At 41.3% G+C, this 15,928-nt stretch overlaps 1 protein-coding gene across 4 annotated transcripts in view; it reads left to right on the plus strand.

Annotated features, from left to right (window-relative positions):
- The window catches only part of grb2a (growth factor receptor-bound protein 2a), a 40,808-nt gene extending 25,872 nt beyond the window's left edge, over nt 1-14,936 (plus strand). For all 4 annotated transcript variants that reach the window (XM_088600020.1, XM_088600023.1, XM_088600022.1 and 1 more), the window contains 4 exons: nt 3,847-3,944; nt 7,478-7,600; nt 9,842-10,010; nt 10,838-14,936. In XM_088600020.1, the coding sequence (XP_088456146.1) occupies nt 3,847-3,944; nt 7,478-7,600; nt 9,842-10,010; nt 10,838-11,023 (576 nt within the window). In that variant the 3' untranslated portion in view covers nt 11,024-14,936. The remainder of the gene's footprint in view (nt 1-3,846; nt 3,945-7,477; nt 7,601-9,841; nt 10,011-10,837) is intronic.
- Nucleotides 14,937-15,928: the final 992 nt, after the last annotated feature.

The following is a 15,928-nucleotide window of genomic DNA, read 5'->3' on the forward strand; positions in this document are numbered from 1 at the left end:
GATGCCAGCTGAAATCCCTGCGCGTTTCTTCGTTTGTTATATTTTAAAACGACGTACAACAATTAAAAAAAAAACTTTAACCCCCTCCCTCCTCTCTTTCCCGCTACTCCTTGAAAAGAACTAATTGGAAAACATCTCCCCTGATGCCACCCAAGGGAAGGGAGATTAAGGATATGTCACTTCAGGGACTGCAATATATTTCAGGCAGCAAAGGCTCATTTCCTAGAATTAGCTTAATTGCTGCAGTTTCAGCAGGCAGAAATGTTACTGCAGTATAGACTAAACCCTGCAGTCCTCTTTGGGAGACTTTTTTTTTTGTTTAAAGGAAAGTTAGTGTTTTTAGGTTCTGTTTTTGCAGCCCTGCAGTTTATTTTTCTTTCCACAGAGAATTGCTTATTTCGTTGCAGGGGTTTCTTGTCATTTTAAATCGAGATACTTCGTTTCCACTTGTAATTTGTTGTTGGCTGAATTGTGTGGACACGCCGAGTTCGAATCAAGAGCAGGTCTTTGGGTTAAAAAGTGATTCGCTTTTTAGACTGTGTCCAGAGATGCCCTGTCCTCTTCCCATGATTTACCCCCACAGTTCAAAATCCTGTTAATGTCACCTGCCACACATCATTATTATTAATCTGGACTGATGCTTTTATCTTTGCTGGGTCAATGCAGGAAAAATACCCAGATGTCAAGAGAACTGCAGTCGTGTCCTCAACCGGGGGCAGAGTGTTCAGATCCCTGACCACTGTGCCCCTCTTCTGCTTATTCGTTTTTTCCTTCGCCCCCACCCCTTACCACTTCTGCCTGAGCAGGCCTCAGTGCCAGAGCGACAGCTGGTCGGCCACACGCTTCACAGAGCAGATATTTTGAGAGTGGAAAGCATTGGACCAGTCAGTGTACAGCTGTGCTGTCCTCTCGCTGCAGAGAAAGACCGAAAGAGCCTTCATTATCTTCCAGCCGTGTCCTTACAAGGAGAAAGGGAGAGGGGGGGCAGCTTGGAGATCGGCATCCCTGCGGACTGCAAGGCAGGGCAAACCCCGATCACTGGCTGTGTGCCTCCAGCCTACCGAGGGAAAAACAGCAACAGAGCTCTTTTGATGTTAGTCAAGCTTGTTTTTTTTTCTTCTTCTTTTGTATCGTTGTACAGACCTTTCCCTTTGCCATTCGGGGACTTTTCTGAGGTTGTGGCAAGTGGAACATATTTTGCATGTGCTTACAGTCACACGTGTACAGTCAGAAGAAAGGAAAGGGGGAGGGGTGGTGCGCTTGTAAGCATTCGCGCAACCAGCAGTCCTGAATGGTGGGTCCCCTGTTTAAGGTGAATTTACAGTCGCTGGCTCTGCAGTTGGAGAAAACCTAATGACTTGGTTGGCACGTTTGGTAAAATAAAGGTAGTGATTATTAGGAGATTGACAGTAAGAGCACTACAGGAGGAAATCAGAAGGATGAAGCAGGTGATGATTGTTCAGTGCATTTTTAATGGCACCTTTATTTGCAGTGATGAATGAGCATTAGCCAGGAGATCAAAGCTAAATTTTTTGAAAGCATGGAACATGAATGGGGGGAAAAAAGCTTCAATCAGAATGCTCAAGATAGTGTCTTAGGTCTTCATTTGCCCACTTTCCATCAGGGGTTCTTCTGTTTTGCAGCAGAACAGTAAGCGGACACGCTGTTTGCTCTAATGGCAATCCAGACGCGGGGGGGGGGGTGCTGTGCCGACAGCAAAGATTTGCCCTATTTCCGTGCTTTCCACTCCATTTGTGCATCTTCACAAAGACCACATTTTTCATTTGTGACTTGCTCTCTGAAACCCCTGAAGGGCGGGGGTGAAACTGTTCATGTTTAAGTGGAAGCTCTGCAAAACCTGTCCACGTTACCATGACCATTATGTAAAGCTGAGTGGAAAAACTCTTTTTGAATCCCGTTTTATCAAGAAGTACCTCCTCAGCTGCTAGTATTGCTAATCAATAAGTTATCTGCAGTAGCAGGCTATGTCTGCCACTCCTTTCAGCTCTCTTCAAAGTATAGTTATTTTAAAGGCAGCGTACAGTAGACCTTTCGGAACCTGGTCAAAATGGAATACAGAATATAGCCTACTCCTGAGCAATCATGCCTTGCTGATACCTTTATCTTTTTAGGCTGGTATACAGCAAAAGTTAAAAGGGTAGTGGTAGAAACCTTTCACCCAGTCAAGCAACAGTCTTGTCTCAGTTGCTTTTACAGCAGTGCCAGAAAAGGATGAAGGTGATATCCTGGTTTAATTAAATAAACACCTTGGAGCAATGGCTTGTCTGCTTCTGTTTCTGGCTAGGAAGTGACGGACACGTTCACTTTCTAAGAAACACCTGGAGCGTGTTTTATTGCGACCTTTTTGCTTTTGTAAGCCTGTATGTTTTTAGGAAATGTGGCAACAAAGCTGTAGTAGTTGCAGTCCAGGTGCAAGATATCTTGAGCAAGGAGCACACTTGCAAAATGGCATAAAATGCACTTTTGCCTGAGTAGCTAAGCCCAGTGAGGCTATAAGGGAGAGATACTGGGAGAGATACTGTGCCAGTGCTGAATTAAGGTAAAATAAAAGGCTTGGATGAGATCTCTGCTAGCTTCAGGTTTCAGGTGGGGGGGATGTGCATTGTGTGCCATGTTGAGACCTCAGCCTGTCTGTGTCTCTGTTCAGTGTGGCCCGTGCCGAGCTCTCTCTACTCAGGAAGGATGTTGCATGTTCCATTTCCGCTGCAGGACTCCAGTGGCTTTTTTTTCTTTTGCTCCCATTTCACTCTGTCTGCTTCCTTAGCTGTGAATGTGGCGCTAGATGAATGCTGTAGATTTTCTTGTACTCGACTCCTCTTTTTGCTTCATATGTTTTACCATTCATAACTGTTTTTTGTCCTTGGCTTTGCATGTTTAAAGCCCAGTTCCCGTACTGTTTCTCTGTGTTGATTCTTCTCAGCTGTGTCAAAGGCTGTGCTCTACAAGGAATTTTGTCAAAACCACCTCACTGGTATGATGCAGTACTTCCTATGGTTGTGCTGAGGGAGGTTTCTTGTAGCTGTTACTTTAAAATGAAAGAAAGGAAAGAGAAAGGTAAAAGCTGCCCAGTTGGTAAAGCGTAGCGTTTTTTTACCTCTTTCTTTCAATTTTCCTCATGTGCTTGGTCAGGATGGACATTTAGATGCTACTCAAAGTTGAGCATCAGCTGTCAGATGAGCCAGTGTCTGAGAACCCGGGTTTATTTTCACTGATCACATCAGTTTGATGGATCCGGCCTGTAAAATGTGCTGTCCACATGTAATTATACGATCTCTGTGAGGATCAGAGTGTTGCTCGCTACCTCTCCTCATCATTGCTGAGAAAAGCCTTGATTCAGAGAAGACTTCGTCAGTGCAGCATCACTCAGGTTTGCATGTGCTGTGGGCGTTTAGGAGAAATCAAGGGGAATCTTATTGTTGTACAAAATGGAGTCGTGGGTGGATGAGAAGAAACCGTGTCTAGATTTAGTTTTGTCTACACGTCATTGTTCCCTAATGTGAAGCGGTGATTTTTGTGCAAATTAAATGTAAAAAATCTCTGTTTAATGGAGTGAAACGCTAAGCTTCTGTGATCATCTATAGACAACTTATGTTCACTGTTTAATTTAAGATCACAGGTATTTATGGAATTTCTGCCATAATTCTTTTGATTGTTACCCTTGCATAGGGTGACGGCATTAAGAAAGGTGATTGCGTTTTCTTTTTCTTCTTTGCTGGTACTTAAAGTAGTCTTTTAATTTGTGTTGGAAGATGTGCAGAGAAGTAAGGCTTAAGTTAAAATAATGCACTTCTATTTGACTGAAACATTCTTTTTTTTTATTGCCAGGTTTTAAATGAAGAATGTGACCAGAATTGGTACAAGGCAGAGCTCAATGGGAAAGATGGCTTCATTCCCAAGAACTACATTGAAATGAAAGCACATCCGTAAGTTGGAACCAGGACTTGTACTTCTCTGTTATGTTAGGGATCCATCTGTATTGTTTCCATTGGCTCCTGAGGTGGAGATGCTCCATTTCTGGGCCAACAATTCCTGTTCAATTATACACAAATGAGAGCCTAAAAGAGGATTTGAAAGGCAAGATTACAAAAATTGAATTTTACTGTGCTGGATGTTTGTATCCCAATGTGCTGGCCACATTTAAGAAATGTATACTGATGATTCTTACTTCTGAAAATGTGCAGACAAGATGTTTTGACCTTTTGTTCAAAACAGTTGTGACCATCCAGTAATCATGAGCTGTAGCTAGATGTTAAGGGGAAAGTATGGTGTTCAGTGCTGTCTGTAAAAGTAGCAAACCAGCATTCGACTACATGACATCTTCTGTCTCATGGGGTTCTGATTCTTTGTCTTCTTCTTTGGCTGAGGCTATAAGGCTGTGGAGACACCAGTTTTCCTCAAAGCCTCCTTAAGGTTTTCCCAACTGGATCTTTCCAGAAAAGCCACTGTTTGCATGTGAATAGACAGCAAACCGACAAGTTTAATAAAACCTTTATATTCACTTGCCAGAATATTAGAAACCTCCATCCTCTGTGAACAACAACAGATACCTTGAACAAGATATGGTATGCATTCTGCAAGGTTTTGAAATATTCATACACCCATTTTCCTCAAAGTCTTCTCGAGGTTTTGCTAATGGATACCTCCCAAAAATCCACTGTTTGGATGTGAGGAGATTGTTCATCTTGACTGTCAACAAATGGTCAGTTCTCAGAGCTGAGAGCCCTGTTGGCTTTAACAACTAGAATTATCTGAGAACCTGCAGGCCAGGATCCCATCTCCCCGTACTCCATGCCTCTCTGTCCCTAGCCATGAATTCCTGTATGATTAATATTCAGTAGCCTCTAAGATTGCAGTTAGGCCTTGGTCTCTTTCTACTTCAGGATGTGTTTCTTTGACCTGGTGCACACCACAGCACTTTGCATTTTTAATTATATTTAATCTCTGCGAAGGCAAGATTTTACTGTGCATCTCGACAGCCTTGAATTAATCAAATGATAAAGGGACACTAGGCTTAGGTACGTGTTGGAAGCAAGATAAGTGCGCTTCTAAATGAAGACCCTGTGTGGTTTTAACTAACTATTTTGGCAGCATTCACCTGAGAAACAAAAACAGCTTCTGTGTTAGGATGTGCAGCTAGTTTCCGAGTCAGAAGGATTAAATAATGTAGCTGTGTATTTCCATGTGGTTTTATGATATGGATCAGAGTACTCTCTGAAGCACAACATTTTCTTTGTTTTTAATTCTGATGTCTGGTGTGAAGTTCTTTTCAATTACCCTTCTTCACAATGCCATGCCACACAAACAGAACTTAACGTCTCAATATGTGTGCATTACAGTCCCTTTTGAGTGGAGCATTTTACAAGTTCCATTACAGCCAGCTCATCTTCTAGGGTGCAAGGGTAAAGCCGTTCAAATTCTATTTTTTCTTCTCCGCTTTAGTCTCGGGAGACACCAGCTCCTTAATATGGTAAGGGTGCTACATTTGCAGGGGCAGGTAACTTCTTTACCCTCTGCAGAGTTTTCACTTTTGTAACCGCCGACAGCTGCAGGGCCTTTCCTAATAGTTTTTTGGTAGTTTTTGCTCACTTAGATGTCTCCATTGAAGTGATTCTTCTGTAGGCCCTTGTGGATAGGTGAGCATTTATTAAGAACACTTGGGATGTCTAACTGAAATCTTAAAGGATGTTAGAATAAGTGCCCTGTGCCAGCTTAGCCCTTGGTTATTAATGCATCCAAAGCTTTTAGTGGGAATTAAATATTGACCTTATTACACCGTTGCTAGAGCTAATCAGAAAATGTACTCTCCTGCCAGGCGGATGGAGTGCTGCAGATGTATGGTGGTCGTTTGTCACTGTCCAGGAAAACGGCAGATTGCATCCCCTTTCCACTTTATGAAAGCTGTTTCACAGGCGCTAATCAAAGCTTTGGTCAGAAGTGATGAAGCACGTTAAAGATTCAGGCGCCTTCTGTAAAGGTCACTGTTGTTCAGGGGGAAGGGAAATATTTTTAGAACCATCCATAGCTGTGCCGTATCTTTATTGCGAGCTATGTAAATGCGTGGTCGTGTCATCAGCAAGTCTGAGTCAGAAGGATTGCACCTGCACTAGGAAAAATGCTTGTCAGTAGTAAAGTGCTGCAGGTGCTATAATGAAATGAACTGGAATTTGCCCAGAGAGAAAGTCTGTGCTTCCTATTAGAAGTTTTATAATCGTGACCACCAGGTCACAACCACAACCATTTTTGTTTAAAGCAGGAAAGGCTTCCTGCATGTTAGTGTGAGACAGCCGCCTAATAATGCCACCTCCTGCATACAAAGGTTCATACAAACCACTCTCATATCTGATGAAGTATAAATGCATCAGAAGCAAATAGAATTCCTCCACTGCACTGAGTCCAGTTATGGGTCAACATAGTTATCACAGCTGTCTTACACTGACTCTGCCCCATAGCGCAGGGTTAAGGAGTCCTGTGCTTGCTGGCTGCTTCACCAGTTTAGCCTTTTGTTGTATGTCTCAAGGCTAGCAGTTCAGTAAAGGCCTATGCTCATTTGTTAGTATTCCCCTGTCCGTGAGCCTGGGTCTAACAATAAAGTATGCAGAACCAGCAGGCACGCACAACCTTGATGTAGTAGGGGGAGCAGAAAGTCAGTCTTTTAAAGCCATGTTGTAATCATCTGAAATAACTGAGCTGCTCACTTCACTGTAGCCGACTTGCTGTAAGTCAGGAACTCTTCTATCAGTGTATCCCCTGCTGCCTGAACTTACACTTCCTATTTCTGTTGGTTTTTATTTTCTTGTAAGACTAGCAAAGCCTAATTCTTAGGTCAGTCTCACAGAAATAAAGAAGGAATATGCATGTTGTATGAATAAGTGCATTCATTTTTTAAAAAGAACTCTTCCCCACTAAACCACGTTCATTCAATTCTCACGTTTTTTTTTATATATATATTAACTTGTCTTTTAAAGGCCATGTTCTTTGAAACAAATCATGAGTGGCAGGGTCTCCTTTAACGCTTTCGTTTAGAGTGTAATGGTGTCAACACATTGACCCTGAAAATCCATAACTTGCTGTGTCACCCACTGGATGGCTGTAAGCATTCTGAATAGAACTAGTTGAGACAGGGCTTTCGTGTTAATTTTTAAAGCCAGCATTTTTTATCAGACCAGGAACTGTACCTAGCGTGATAGGGTACAAATGCAAAGAGGATTAGCTCTTGGTCAATTCACGATAGATATATTTGTCGTTTCCATGCATAATAGCCAAGATTCCATTTTTGCATACTCTTTTATTAACCCTGATCTCATCTGACCTCTGGCACCTTCCAGTCCGAGCGTGCTGCTCGCTGCCTTGCCTGACCTCCCAGCACCGCAGAGGAGCCCCTCTTCGATCTTAACTTCTTGTTTATCACTGAGGGTCTTGTTCTTTTTTTTTTCCCCCTCTCCACCTTCCCTTACAGGTGGTTCTTCGGTAAAATACCGCGGGCGAAGGCAGAGGAGATGCTGAACAAACAGAGGCACGATGGGGCCTTCTTGATCCGGGAGAGTGAGAGCGCGCCGGGGGACTTCTCTCTCTCCGTAAAGTAGGTGTCGGAACAAGCTCCCAGTTTCCCCCACCCGACGGAACGTTACCGTCGGGCTACGGGGAATCGGATACTGTCCGGTTTGTCGAGGAGTTTCTTTAAAATGTGCAGTTGAAAAGCTCATCCCTTCTTTTCGAAACCCGGTGAATTTTAAGGTAGCCACGGAACACCCCAGTGTCTTCACTTGTAGCGTACCTGCTGTGGTGCCTCTGCAGCTTGTGTCAAACCCATTGACAGAAGTGCTGATTTACAGGCACACGACTTCGAGTATGGAAAATTGTCAATTTAATAAAGCAGACCACAGATGACTGTGTCATGCAGCAGGGGAAGTCTGTCAATTGTGAAACGGATAAAGGTGAGCTAGCTGATGACAAGATTTTTTTTTTTACAGAGCTATCGTTGACATTTTATGGGGTTATTCTGTACTGTCACAACCATACAGTACCGTAGAAAGGAGGTATTGGTCGCAGATCTAAACACTGTAAAAATCCAGTTTTCTCTACCATTTTATGTGCCTTGTTCTATACATGCAAAGACCGTCTTTTCATAAGGTGGCATTTTTATCACTCTGCTGCCCCCTGTTGGAAGCCCTTTCCCATAGGTCCCTCTAACTTGACGTTTTACCACATACCTTTACCAAAAAAAACTGCTTGTGCAGTTCACTGGCTCCCTAACCCTGAATTTCCCTTTTTTAGAATTGTAAAATGTTTGTATAAAAAAAAACACTTCCCTTTTCTTGGTCAAAAGAGTTATAGAATTAAGTATGAATCCACATACAAAATGTTAGGTTAATTACCAATTCCCAATCCATTTCACACCAGTCCTGCCCACTTTTTATTAATACATACAAAGCACATTTTGAGTCCATTTTACAAATTAATAGATTTATGCTATTTCTGTGTGTTGTCGTTCTTGTGTAATGTATTCTTGTTCAGAGGGATGACTCAAGACCACATTATTCTTTGGAGTCTAGAGCATTTTTCCACTTCTAATTTTCCAATAGACCATTAACACATTAATAATTAAAAATGATTTTAATTGATCCAGAGGTGCTCTGGTCAACACTGGGAATTTAGCTCAAGCCCCTTGCAGTCTGAAATAGTCTGAAAGTCCATCCATGTTTAATCAAATGCTCTGGCCCTCCTCTGCTTTTTGCTCAGGAAAGCTGAAGAGACCTATTTGATATTCATGCGAGTGTTTACAGCAAATTATACAACATTATTTGAAAGTACAATAACTAAAAAAAGCATTTTTTTCTTTAATACGGATGTGAAGCAAGTATTGGTTTGATTTGTTGCCCTTTGTAATCATCCCCTCTGAGTTTTCACATTAGATGAAGTTGGTGTGAGCAGTGATGATTTTTTTTTCCCCAAAGCAAACTTATTTGCTGTGTCCCCATCAACGAATAAGAATTCAGAATCGATCCCCGCTTGCTGTCTTACAGTTCTACGGTTTTATCTTTCATTTTCTCATTTTTCTTCTTGTAATGTTTTGTTATATTAAATTAAGAGTAAGAAATTGCCTCGTATGTCCTTACGTACAGTATGTTTCTAAATGGGCAGAGCGGTGGCTCTGTGGCTCAGGATCTGCGCCTGTGACTGGAAGGTTGCCGGTTCAAATCCCGCGGCCGGCAGAGGAATCCTACTCCGTTGGGCCCCTGAGCAAGGCCCTTCACCCTAACTGCTCCAGGGGCGCCGTACAATGGCAGACCCTGCGCTCTGACCCCAAGCTTCTCTCCCTGTCTGTGTGTCTGTGTCTCCATGGAGAAAAGCTGGGGTATGCGAAAAGACGAATTCCTAATGCAAGAAATTGTATAGGGCTAATAAAGAAACATTATTATTATTATTATTATTAAATAGAAAAAAAACGTCAGAAAGGAAATAACTTTCAAAACACCTGCAACTTTGATGCGTGGTTTTCTTCCAATGCATCACTTTCTTTTTTCTCTTAGAAGGAGCAACATGCACCCGTTAGTGAGAACATAGACTGCTTGCTATGGCCGTACTTGCCGCCTGTACTGTGTGAAGTGTGAATGAGCCCTGAGGTCTCAGGGCCAGCAGAGTCTGTGAGAGCTGGAGAGCGTCGGCCAGCTTTGCACAAGGCAGGACCTGTCCGGTCGCTGTCATTTAACGAAGAAACAGTTATTTCAGTTGTGACTGCCAGTTTTCTCTTTGTGTGCACAGAAACTGGAGGGAACTGAAGGAACTTGAAGCACCTGACTGCCCTCTGTTTGGCTTCCAGGTTTGGGAATGACGTGCAGCATTTCAAAGTTCTCCGTGATGGGGCAGGGAAGTATTTCCTGTGGGTGGTGAAGTTCAACTCCCTAAATGAGCTGGTGGATTATCACAGATCCACCTCCGTGTCGCGGAACCAGCAGATATTCCTGAGAGACATAGAGCAAGTCCCCCAGGTGAGTTCGAAACCTTGAACGTTCACACCTATTCCTTCGCTTAGCCACACCAACATAACTTCTCACCTCTCAGTAAAGCCCACCAGGTTCAATTTGGGTAACTGTTGAGCTATGGCCTAGGAGGAGGGCCTCTGTGCTGTTCACACACTCCTGTCTCATTCTGCGTGACATTGCTCTTCATTGTTCTGTAGAACTAGTCATCTCGTAATACATGACCGAGTAATAAATCTAAAGATAAGCATAGAAAGGCGATTAGAAGTGGTAGTTCACATCAGTTACGTTTTCTACTTTTTCCAGTCGACATTTATCTTTTGTTCTTTTTTTGTTGTTGTTGTCATTTCTGCATTATTTGAAATCCTAACAAAGTGTGCCAGAAGAAAACAGTAAAAAGCTATGCATTTGGGAAATGTAATAGTGTTGAACCCACTGACCCTGCAGGTCCAGTGTAACATTCATTTCCTTCCCCTGTATACTTCCTGGCTGCCTGCAGTGCCAGGAAAGGTATCCTCGTTGTCAAGACAAATAGCAGTTAAAGCAGAATAGTATCATATGAACAGCTGGAAGATAAGATGACACAAAAGGCAATAAAATAGCAGGTCAGATGCAAATAATTTAAGACTCACTAAATCATGCCCTGTTGAGATAATGGAATGCATTACTTTGTATTATAGAGGACAGGAAATGAATGATTATCTGCCATCTGGTTTCTCGTTGTGTTCAACAGCCCTAGCAGAAGGCTAAGAAGCCACTGTAATGTGTCACCCCTCTGTCTCTCTTGAATATTACTGACCAGCCTGCCTTTGACTTTCCCTCCCCCACCCCCCCAGCACCCCACATACGTGCAGGCGCTGTTCGACTTTGACCCCCAGGAGGACGGCGAGCTGGGGTTCCGGCGTGGGGATTTCATCCAGGTGCTGGACAACTCCGACCCCAACTGGTGGAAGGGAGCGTGTCACAGTCAGACAGGGATGTTCCCCCGCAACTACGTCACCCCCGTCAACCGGAACATGTAAAGCCCGGAGGAGTTCTCCCCAAAAGCGGAAAGCGGAAAAACAGAAAGAGGAGCGTGTGCGTGATTCCCAGACTCCACCCCAGGGTGGCTGAGAAAAACCAATCTGATACTGAGAATGTTCGCCTTGACAGTGAACGCTGCAGTCTTGATGGAACTGTCATTAATATAAAAGTATATATAAAGAAAAACAATAAAAAAGAAAAAAGTGTAGAGCACCAAAATCTAAGTTAAAATAAAAGACAAATTATTTTATCTCTAGGTTCCCACAGCTGCTTCTGCCGTCTCCTTTGTTTTTTTGTTTTGTCTTCTTTTGCGCATGTTTTAGTTACTTTAAACACACACACGCAAAAAAAGAAAAATCCTAACGCTGTTTAAAAATTGCCAGACGCAAATTTTAAAAGGAACTGGATGCCAGCGGGGCGCCACGTCTCCTCCAGGTCAGAGACCAAAACTTGACCATTAGCATTTTTACATTGGCCTTGGACTCTTTAAATTAAAGTATATATAAATCTGTTTTTTTAAGAATATATATTTTTTGTGTTTGTCTGTTTCTTTCACCGTAGTTTGTTTTTTCTAATGTAAATTATGTTTGGATTTGTGTTAATCTTGTTAAAACCGTAGCAGCTCTGGGATCAGTCTGATTGGTTATAATTGGACTCTCTGACTGCTTTCATGCTATGTAGTATGATACTTCAGGTATAGCAATCCCCTTTTAAATTGTTCCTTCCCCTCTTAAACCTTCAAAAAGTAAGACGGATTAGGATGCAGGTACCCCGAATACTTACAGAAAGGCAGCAGAGGCCTTTCGTCATAGGAGGGGTGGTATCTGAAACAAGTACAGTCCATTCAGAAGCTGCCCGCCATTTGGAAAATGTTTTTTACGGCTGTTTGCTGTAGGAGTATGAATGTGGGAGACCCAGGGCCTTGGGAAAAAGTAAACAAGCTTAGAGAAGTGAAGCAGTTGGTTGCCAATTGGTTTTATAGACTAAATGATATGAGATGTATATGTACACATACGTGTGTGTATATATATGGTTTAAACAGAATTATTTGGAAAGAGTCAGGATAGAGCTGGCTTTGGAACAGTTTCAAAGGAGAAGGGGTCTTTCAGATTAAGATGGAATTGTTTTATCAATGTGTGTGTTGGTCTTAAAAGGTGTACGGTTGAGCACTTTTCTTTTTTTTGTCTTTCGTTTCTCTCTTTGATAGTGCCTTTTTCCATTTTTCCCCTCTTATGTTTGTGTCTTCAGGCCTCCTAGGTGATTTCCCCAGTCAGGACACCGTTGTAAATAACCTGTTCTCCCAGTTGTTGCATTTTGATTATCATGGAAAAATTATTTCAGCGACTTTACCTTTTTATTATTTAAATGTTTTGCCATCTCTTTCCTAATGATACTTAATGTTTTCTTTTTTTTTTGCAATTAATAAAATAAAATGATAAAAAAGGAACTTTTACTGATAGTGTTTTAGTCCAAGAGATGTCACTTAGTGGCACAGGAGTATTTTTCATGCAGTATCAAAAGACTGTAGGCTCTTTTGTTTTTTTTCCAACAAGTGGAGCATGGAGAAGAAACAGTTGTATCTCTAGGTGTTTAAAATCTGAATGTATCAAGAGGGCTCTAGCTCTTGTAAAGCCAACTGCAACACAGTGACTCTGAATGCAGCTATTTTTTTTTTTTATTTAAAGGGGTGCTGCATCAAAACAGTGGTCTCGGTTACTTTTATCCATTACTGCAAAGAGTACAGTCTTGTGTTGTTACTCGTGTATTTTGTGTGGCCATATGTTTGTTTATGGTTTATCTCTATAACCGTAATTAAGGCCAGGGGTGTCAATACATTCTCTTGATTTGGACTAATCTGAATAAAGAAATCGGACAAAACCTGTGTACTTTTTAAAGTATGTGCTTTCAATAAGGTCACTGTTGATTTCTTTGTAGGTGTTCCATTTGTTAAAATGTACATACTTTTGTTAGACAAAAACCCAACGTGTTCCTCTACAGCTGGTAACTTTAAACATTAAAGATACCAAGGCAAAACCTTGTCACTATTCTCAGATACACCTGAGCCATATGTACATCACATGAGCTGTTCCTGTTTTCGCGATGGTCTTTAAGGAAATTTAATCTGAGTCGTCTGTATTTTAACTAAAAAAAAAAGCATCCAATATTTGTTATTGCAATCATAAAACTGTGGTGATAATAGTAAAAAACAAATACACGTATGAAGGACGTTCCTGTGTCCACATCATTTTAAAGTCCCTCCAGTATTCTTCGTTCTTTCATTGACAACGATTTGCGTTTGTGAGAATTGCAAAACACAGCATTCTTTTCTGTCTGTACCTGTATTATAGAAAAGTATTTTAAATGATCATCTAACATTCCTGCAGTGTTTGTGCATAGACCGCTTGCCCACTGTGCAGCATTTTTTCACATTGTTTCTATAAAGGGTTATGACTCAGTGCAAAGTGTACTGAGATGGTGCTCGGTATTTGAAGTATCTCGCATAAAAAGAGCTGACTGCAGTGGATTTATTAAATTGTTGATAAATTAGTTACTGGTGCATTTGGTATTTTGGTTCTATGGTAAATCAGAACCTTGCAGTTAGTACTTTATCCCTCGGTTGTCTAAGGGAAGATTGTGAGCAATCTAAATTTAAAGCTTGAGCCAAAGCAACTTGGATTAATACTCTTTCCTCAAATTGCTGTGTTTTACCCATTTATGTTTTTTGTGATGTCAGAGAGCCTGTTTATGTGCAAACATTCCCTACAGTGTAAGAGTAAAATCAGCATGTTAATTCTGAGAATTTTGGTATCGGTTAGCACCAGTTACAGAAGAGCTCATTGGTCTGAACTAGAGTAGTGCTTCGAGGCCGAGAGCTCTTAAGGGTTACTTCAGCATGTGACAATGTCTGTGACAACATGTGTACGTCTTGGACCTCACGGTCAGGGTTGCCATGGTGCAAAGGGAGGCTAGGATTTATCTGTTTTTGTTTTTTTAAGTAAACTTCTGGTACTGAGGAGAAGATGTCTAAGGACTGTTGCCCTGCCTTGGGTTAAATTGTCTCTCTTTTTCTTTAAGGAAGCTTCCAGTTGTTTTGAGTGCTTCTCTGGTTTGAATTAGGCTGTATTCTACTAAATGTTTTTCCCGTTACTGCCTAGAATTCATAATGGGCTTGACGAACTGCTGGCTTTTTCTCGATTGGAACTGCCTTGCACTTATCCCTACAAACAATTTAAAGACTGTGTTTCCCTCCACTCTACCCTGTTCAATGTAGCATTTAAAACTGTAGTTATGCAACTTGGAATTAAAAGAAAATTTTTAAAATATCAAAGGGTTCTTGTAAAATTCAGAAATCTGGGCTATTTTTTTAACTTAAAAGATTGTGTGGCGCTTTTCAAAAATGGTACTTTTTTTTTCTCCTGACCAAAATTATTTGCTCTCGGTGGACAGTGATGTATCCCAGAAGTTACCTCAGGCTTAAATGAGGAATCTGGGTGGACGTGAATGTTAGAGAGAGATGCTCATTTGTTTTCCATGTGCTCAAGCTTGCAGACCCCTTTGCAAAACTCAGAATCGAGAATTTAAAACCCTTTGTGTAGTGCTAGATTGTACATTCAGAACTACTTCCCCTTCTGTATGTTGCTTGGGCTTTAAGATTCAAGGTGTTGTAATTTTTTGTCAGTCTGCCTTCCTTCATGAACCTTTATTAAAACGTGACAACCTGTGGCGTACTTAAAAGTCCATAATTGTTCTTTTTCATTACTGTGTCTTTTGTCATCTTCTCCTGAATTGTGTTAACTAAAGTGACATATTACACCTAGACCATGTGATTGTTGACTTTCTACTGGAGATGTATATAAGAAAGTCTCAAGAGACATTTCATGTACACATTAAAAATCAGTTTAAATGAAAAAATGTACTCATCCCTTTAATTCTGATGCAGCATTTCAGTAGGTAGCGAATAACTGTGAATAATAAAAACTGCTATGTAGCCTTCACTACTCATTTTACGGTTTTGATTGTGTGGCTGGGCTAATTTCTTACCTATAATTTGGATTGATAAATGCTGCTTTATGGCTGGTATTTGTAGTTTTGTTTTTCAGAATGTGGAATTAATAAATTGAAAAAAGGGTCCACAATTAGTCTTTTATTAGCAAATGCATACACCAAAGCTGCAATTTCTGTCAATTCAAGATGGGTCATTCATTCTACAGATAATGCTAGACTAAAATGCCTTGTGTTTTAGTGCCTAGATCAACACATTAAAAGTCCACATTCTCCTGCTCTTCACGGTCTATTCCTAATTTGAACATGGACTTCATTCCTTGGCTTGGCAGCGTGGTAGTGTGTTGGTCAGCTCTATGCATCTAGGGTCCCGGGTTTTATTTCCAGCTGGAGGTGTCTGTGTGGAGTCTGCATGTTCTGTCCATTTTTGCAAGATGCTGTGGTTCTCTCCCCAATCCCTTGCCCAAGGACTTCCAAGTGGTTTCAGTGGGAATCTTCCCCAGTGACGCTACCTTGCTTGTGATGTCAAGCTGATGTAAGTTTCCTTTTCTGTAGCCAATAACTGCCATTTTAATTTTTCATGTTCCGGCAGACTAATTCATAATTTTTTGTACTTAAACTTAAAACCTTAACCATTGTTTATAAAGAGCAACATACTCCATCAAGACATCACGCATTAGATTTCGCATTTTAACCGTGTCATCGATTAGAAATGCTTCCTGAGGCATTGTGGTGCATTGTGGTCCATCGTTTGGTTGAACTGCACATTCCCTGCCATATCTCTTTTTCTTAAAACAAAATACCATCGTTTTCTATCCACGTCTGTATGCGAGTTTACTCACGTCTGTTTTCAGCACATCCAGGGTTAGGGGTGCTAACATTGTTATGCTACTCGTCTCACT

The sequence above is a fragment of the Lepisosteus platostomus genome, chromosome 11 (assembly GCF_059453375.1).
Source record: "Lepisosteus platostomus isolate fLepPlt1 chromosome 11, fLepPlt1.hap1, whole genome shotgun sequence".
Classification (NCBI taxonomy): Eukaryota; Metazoa; Chordata; class Actinopteri; order Semionotiformes; family Lepisosteidae; genus Lepisosteus; species Lepisosteus platostomus.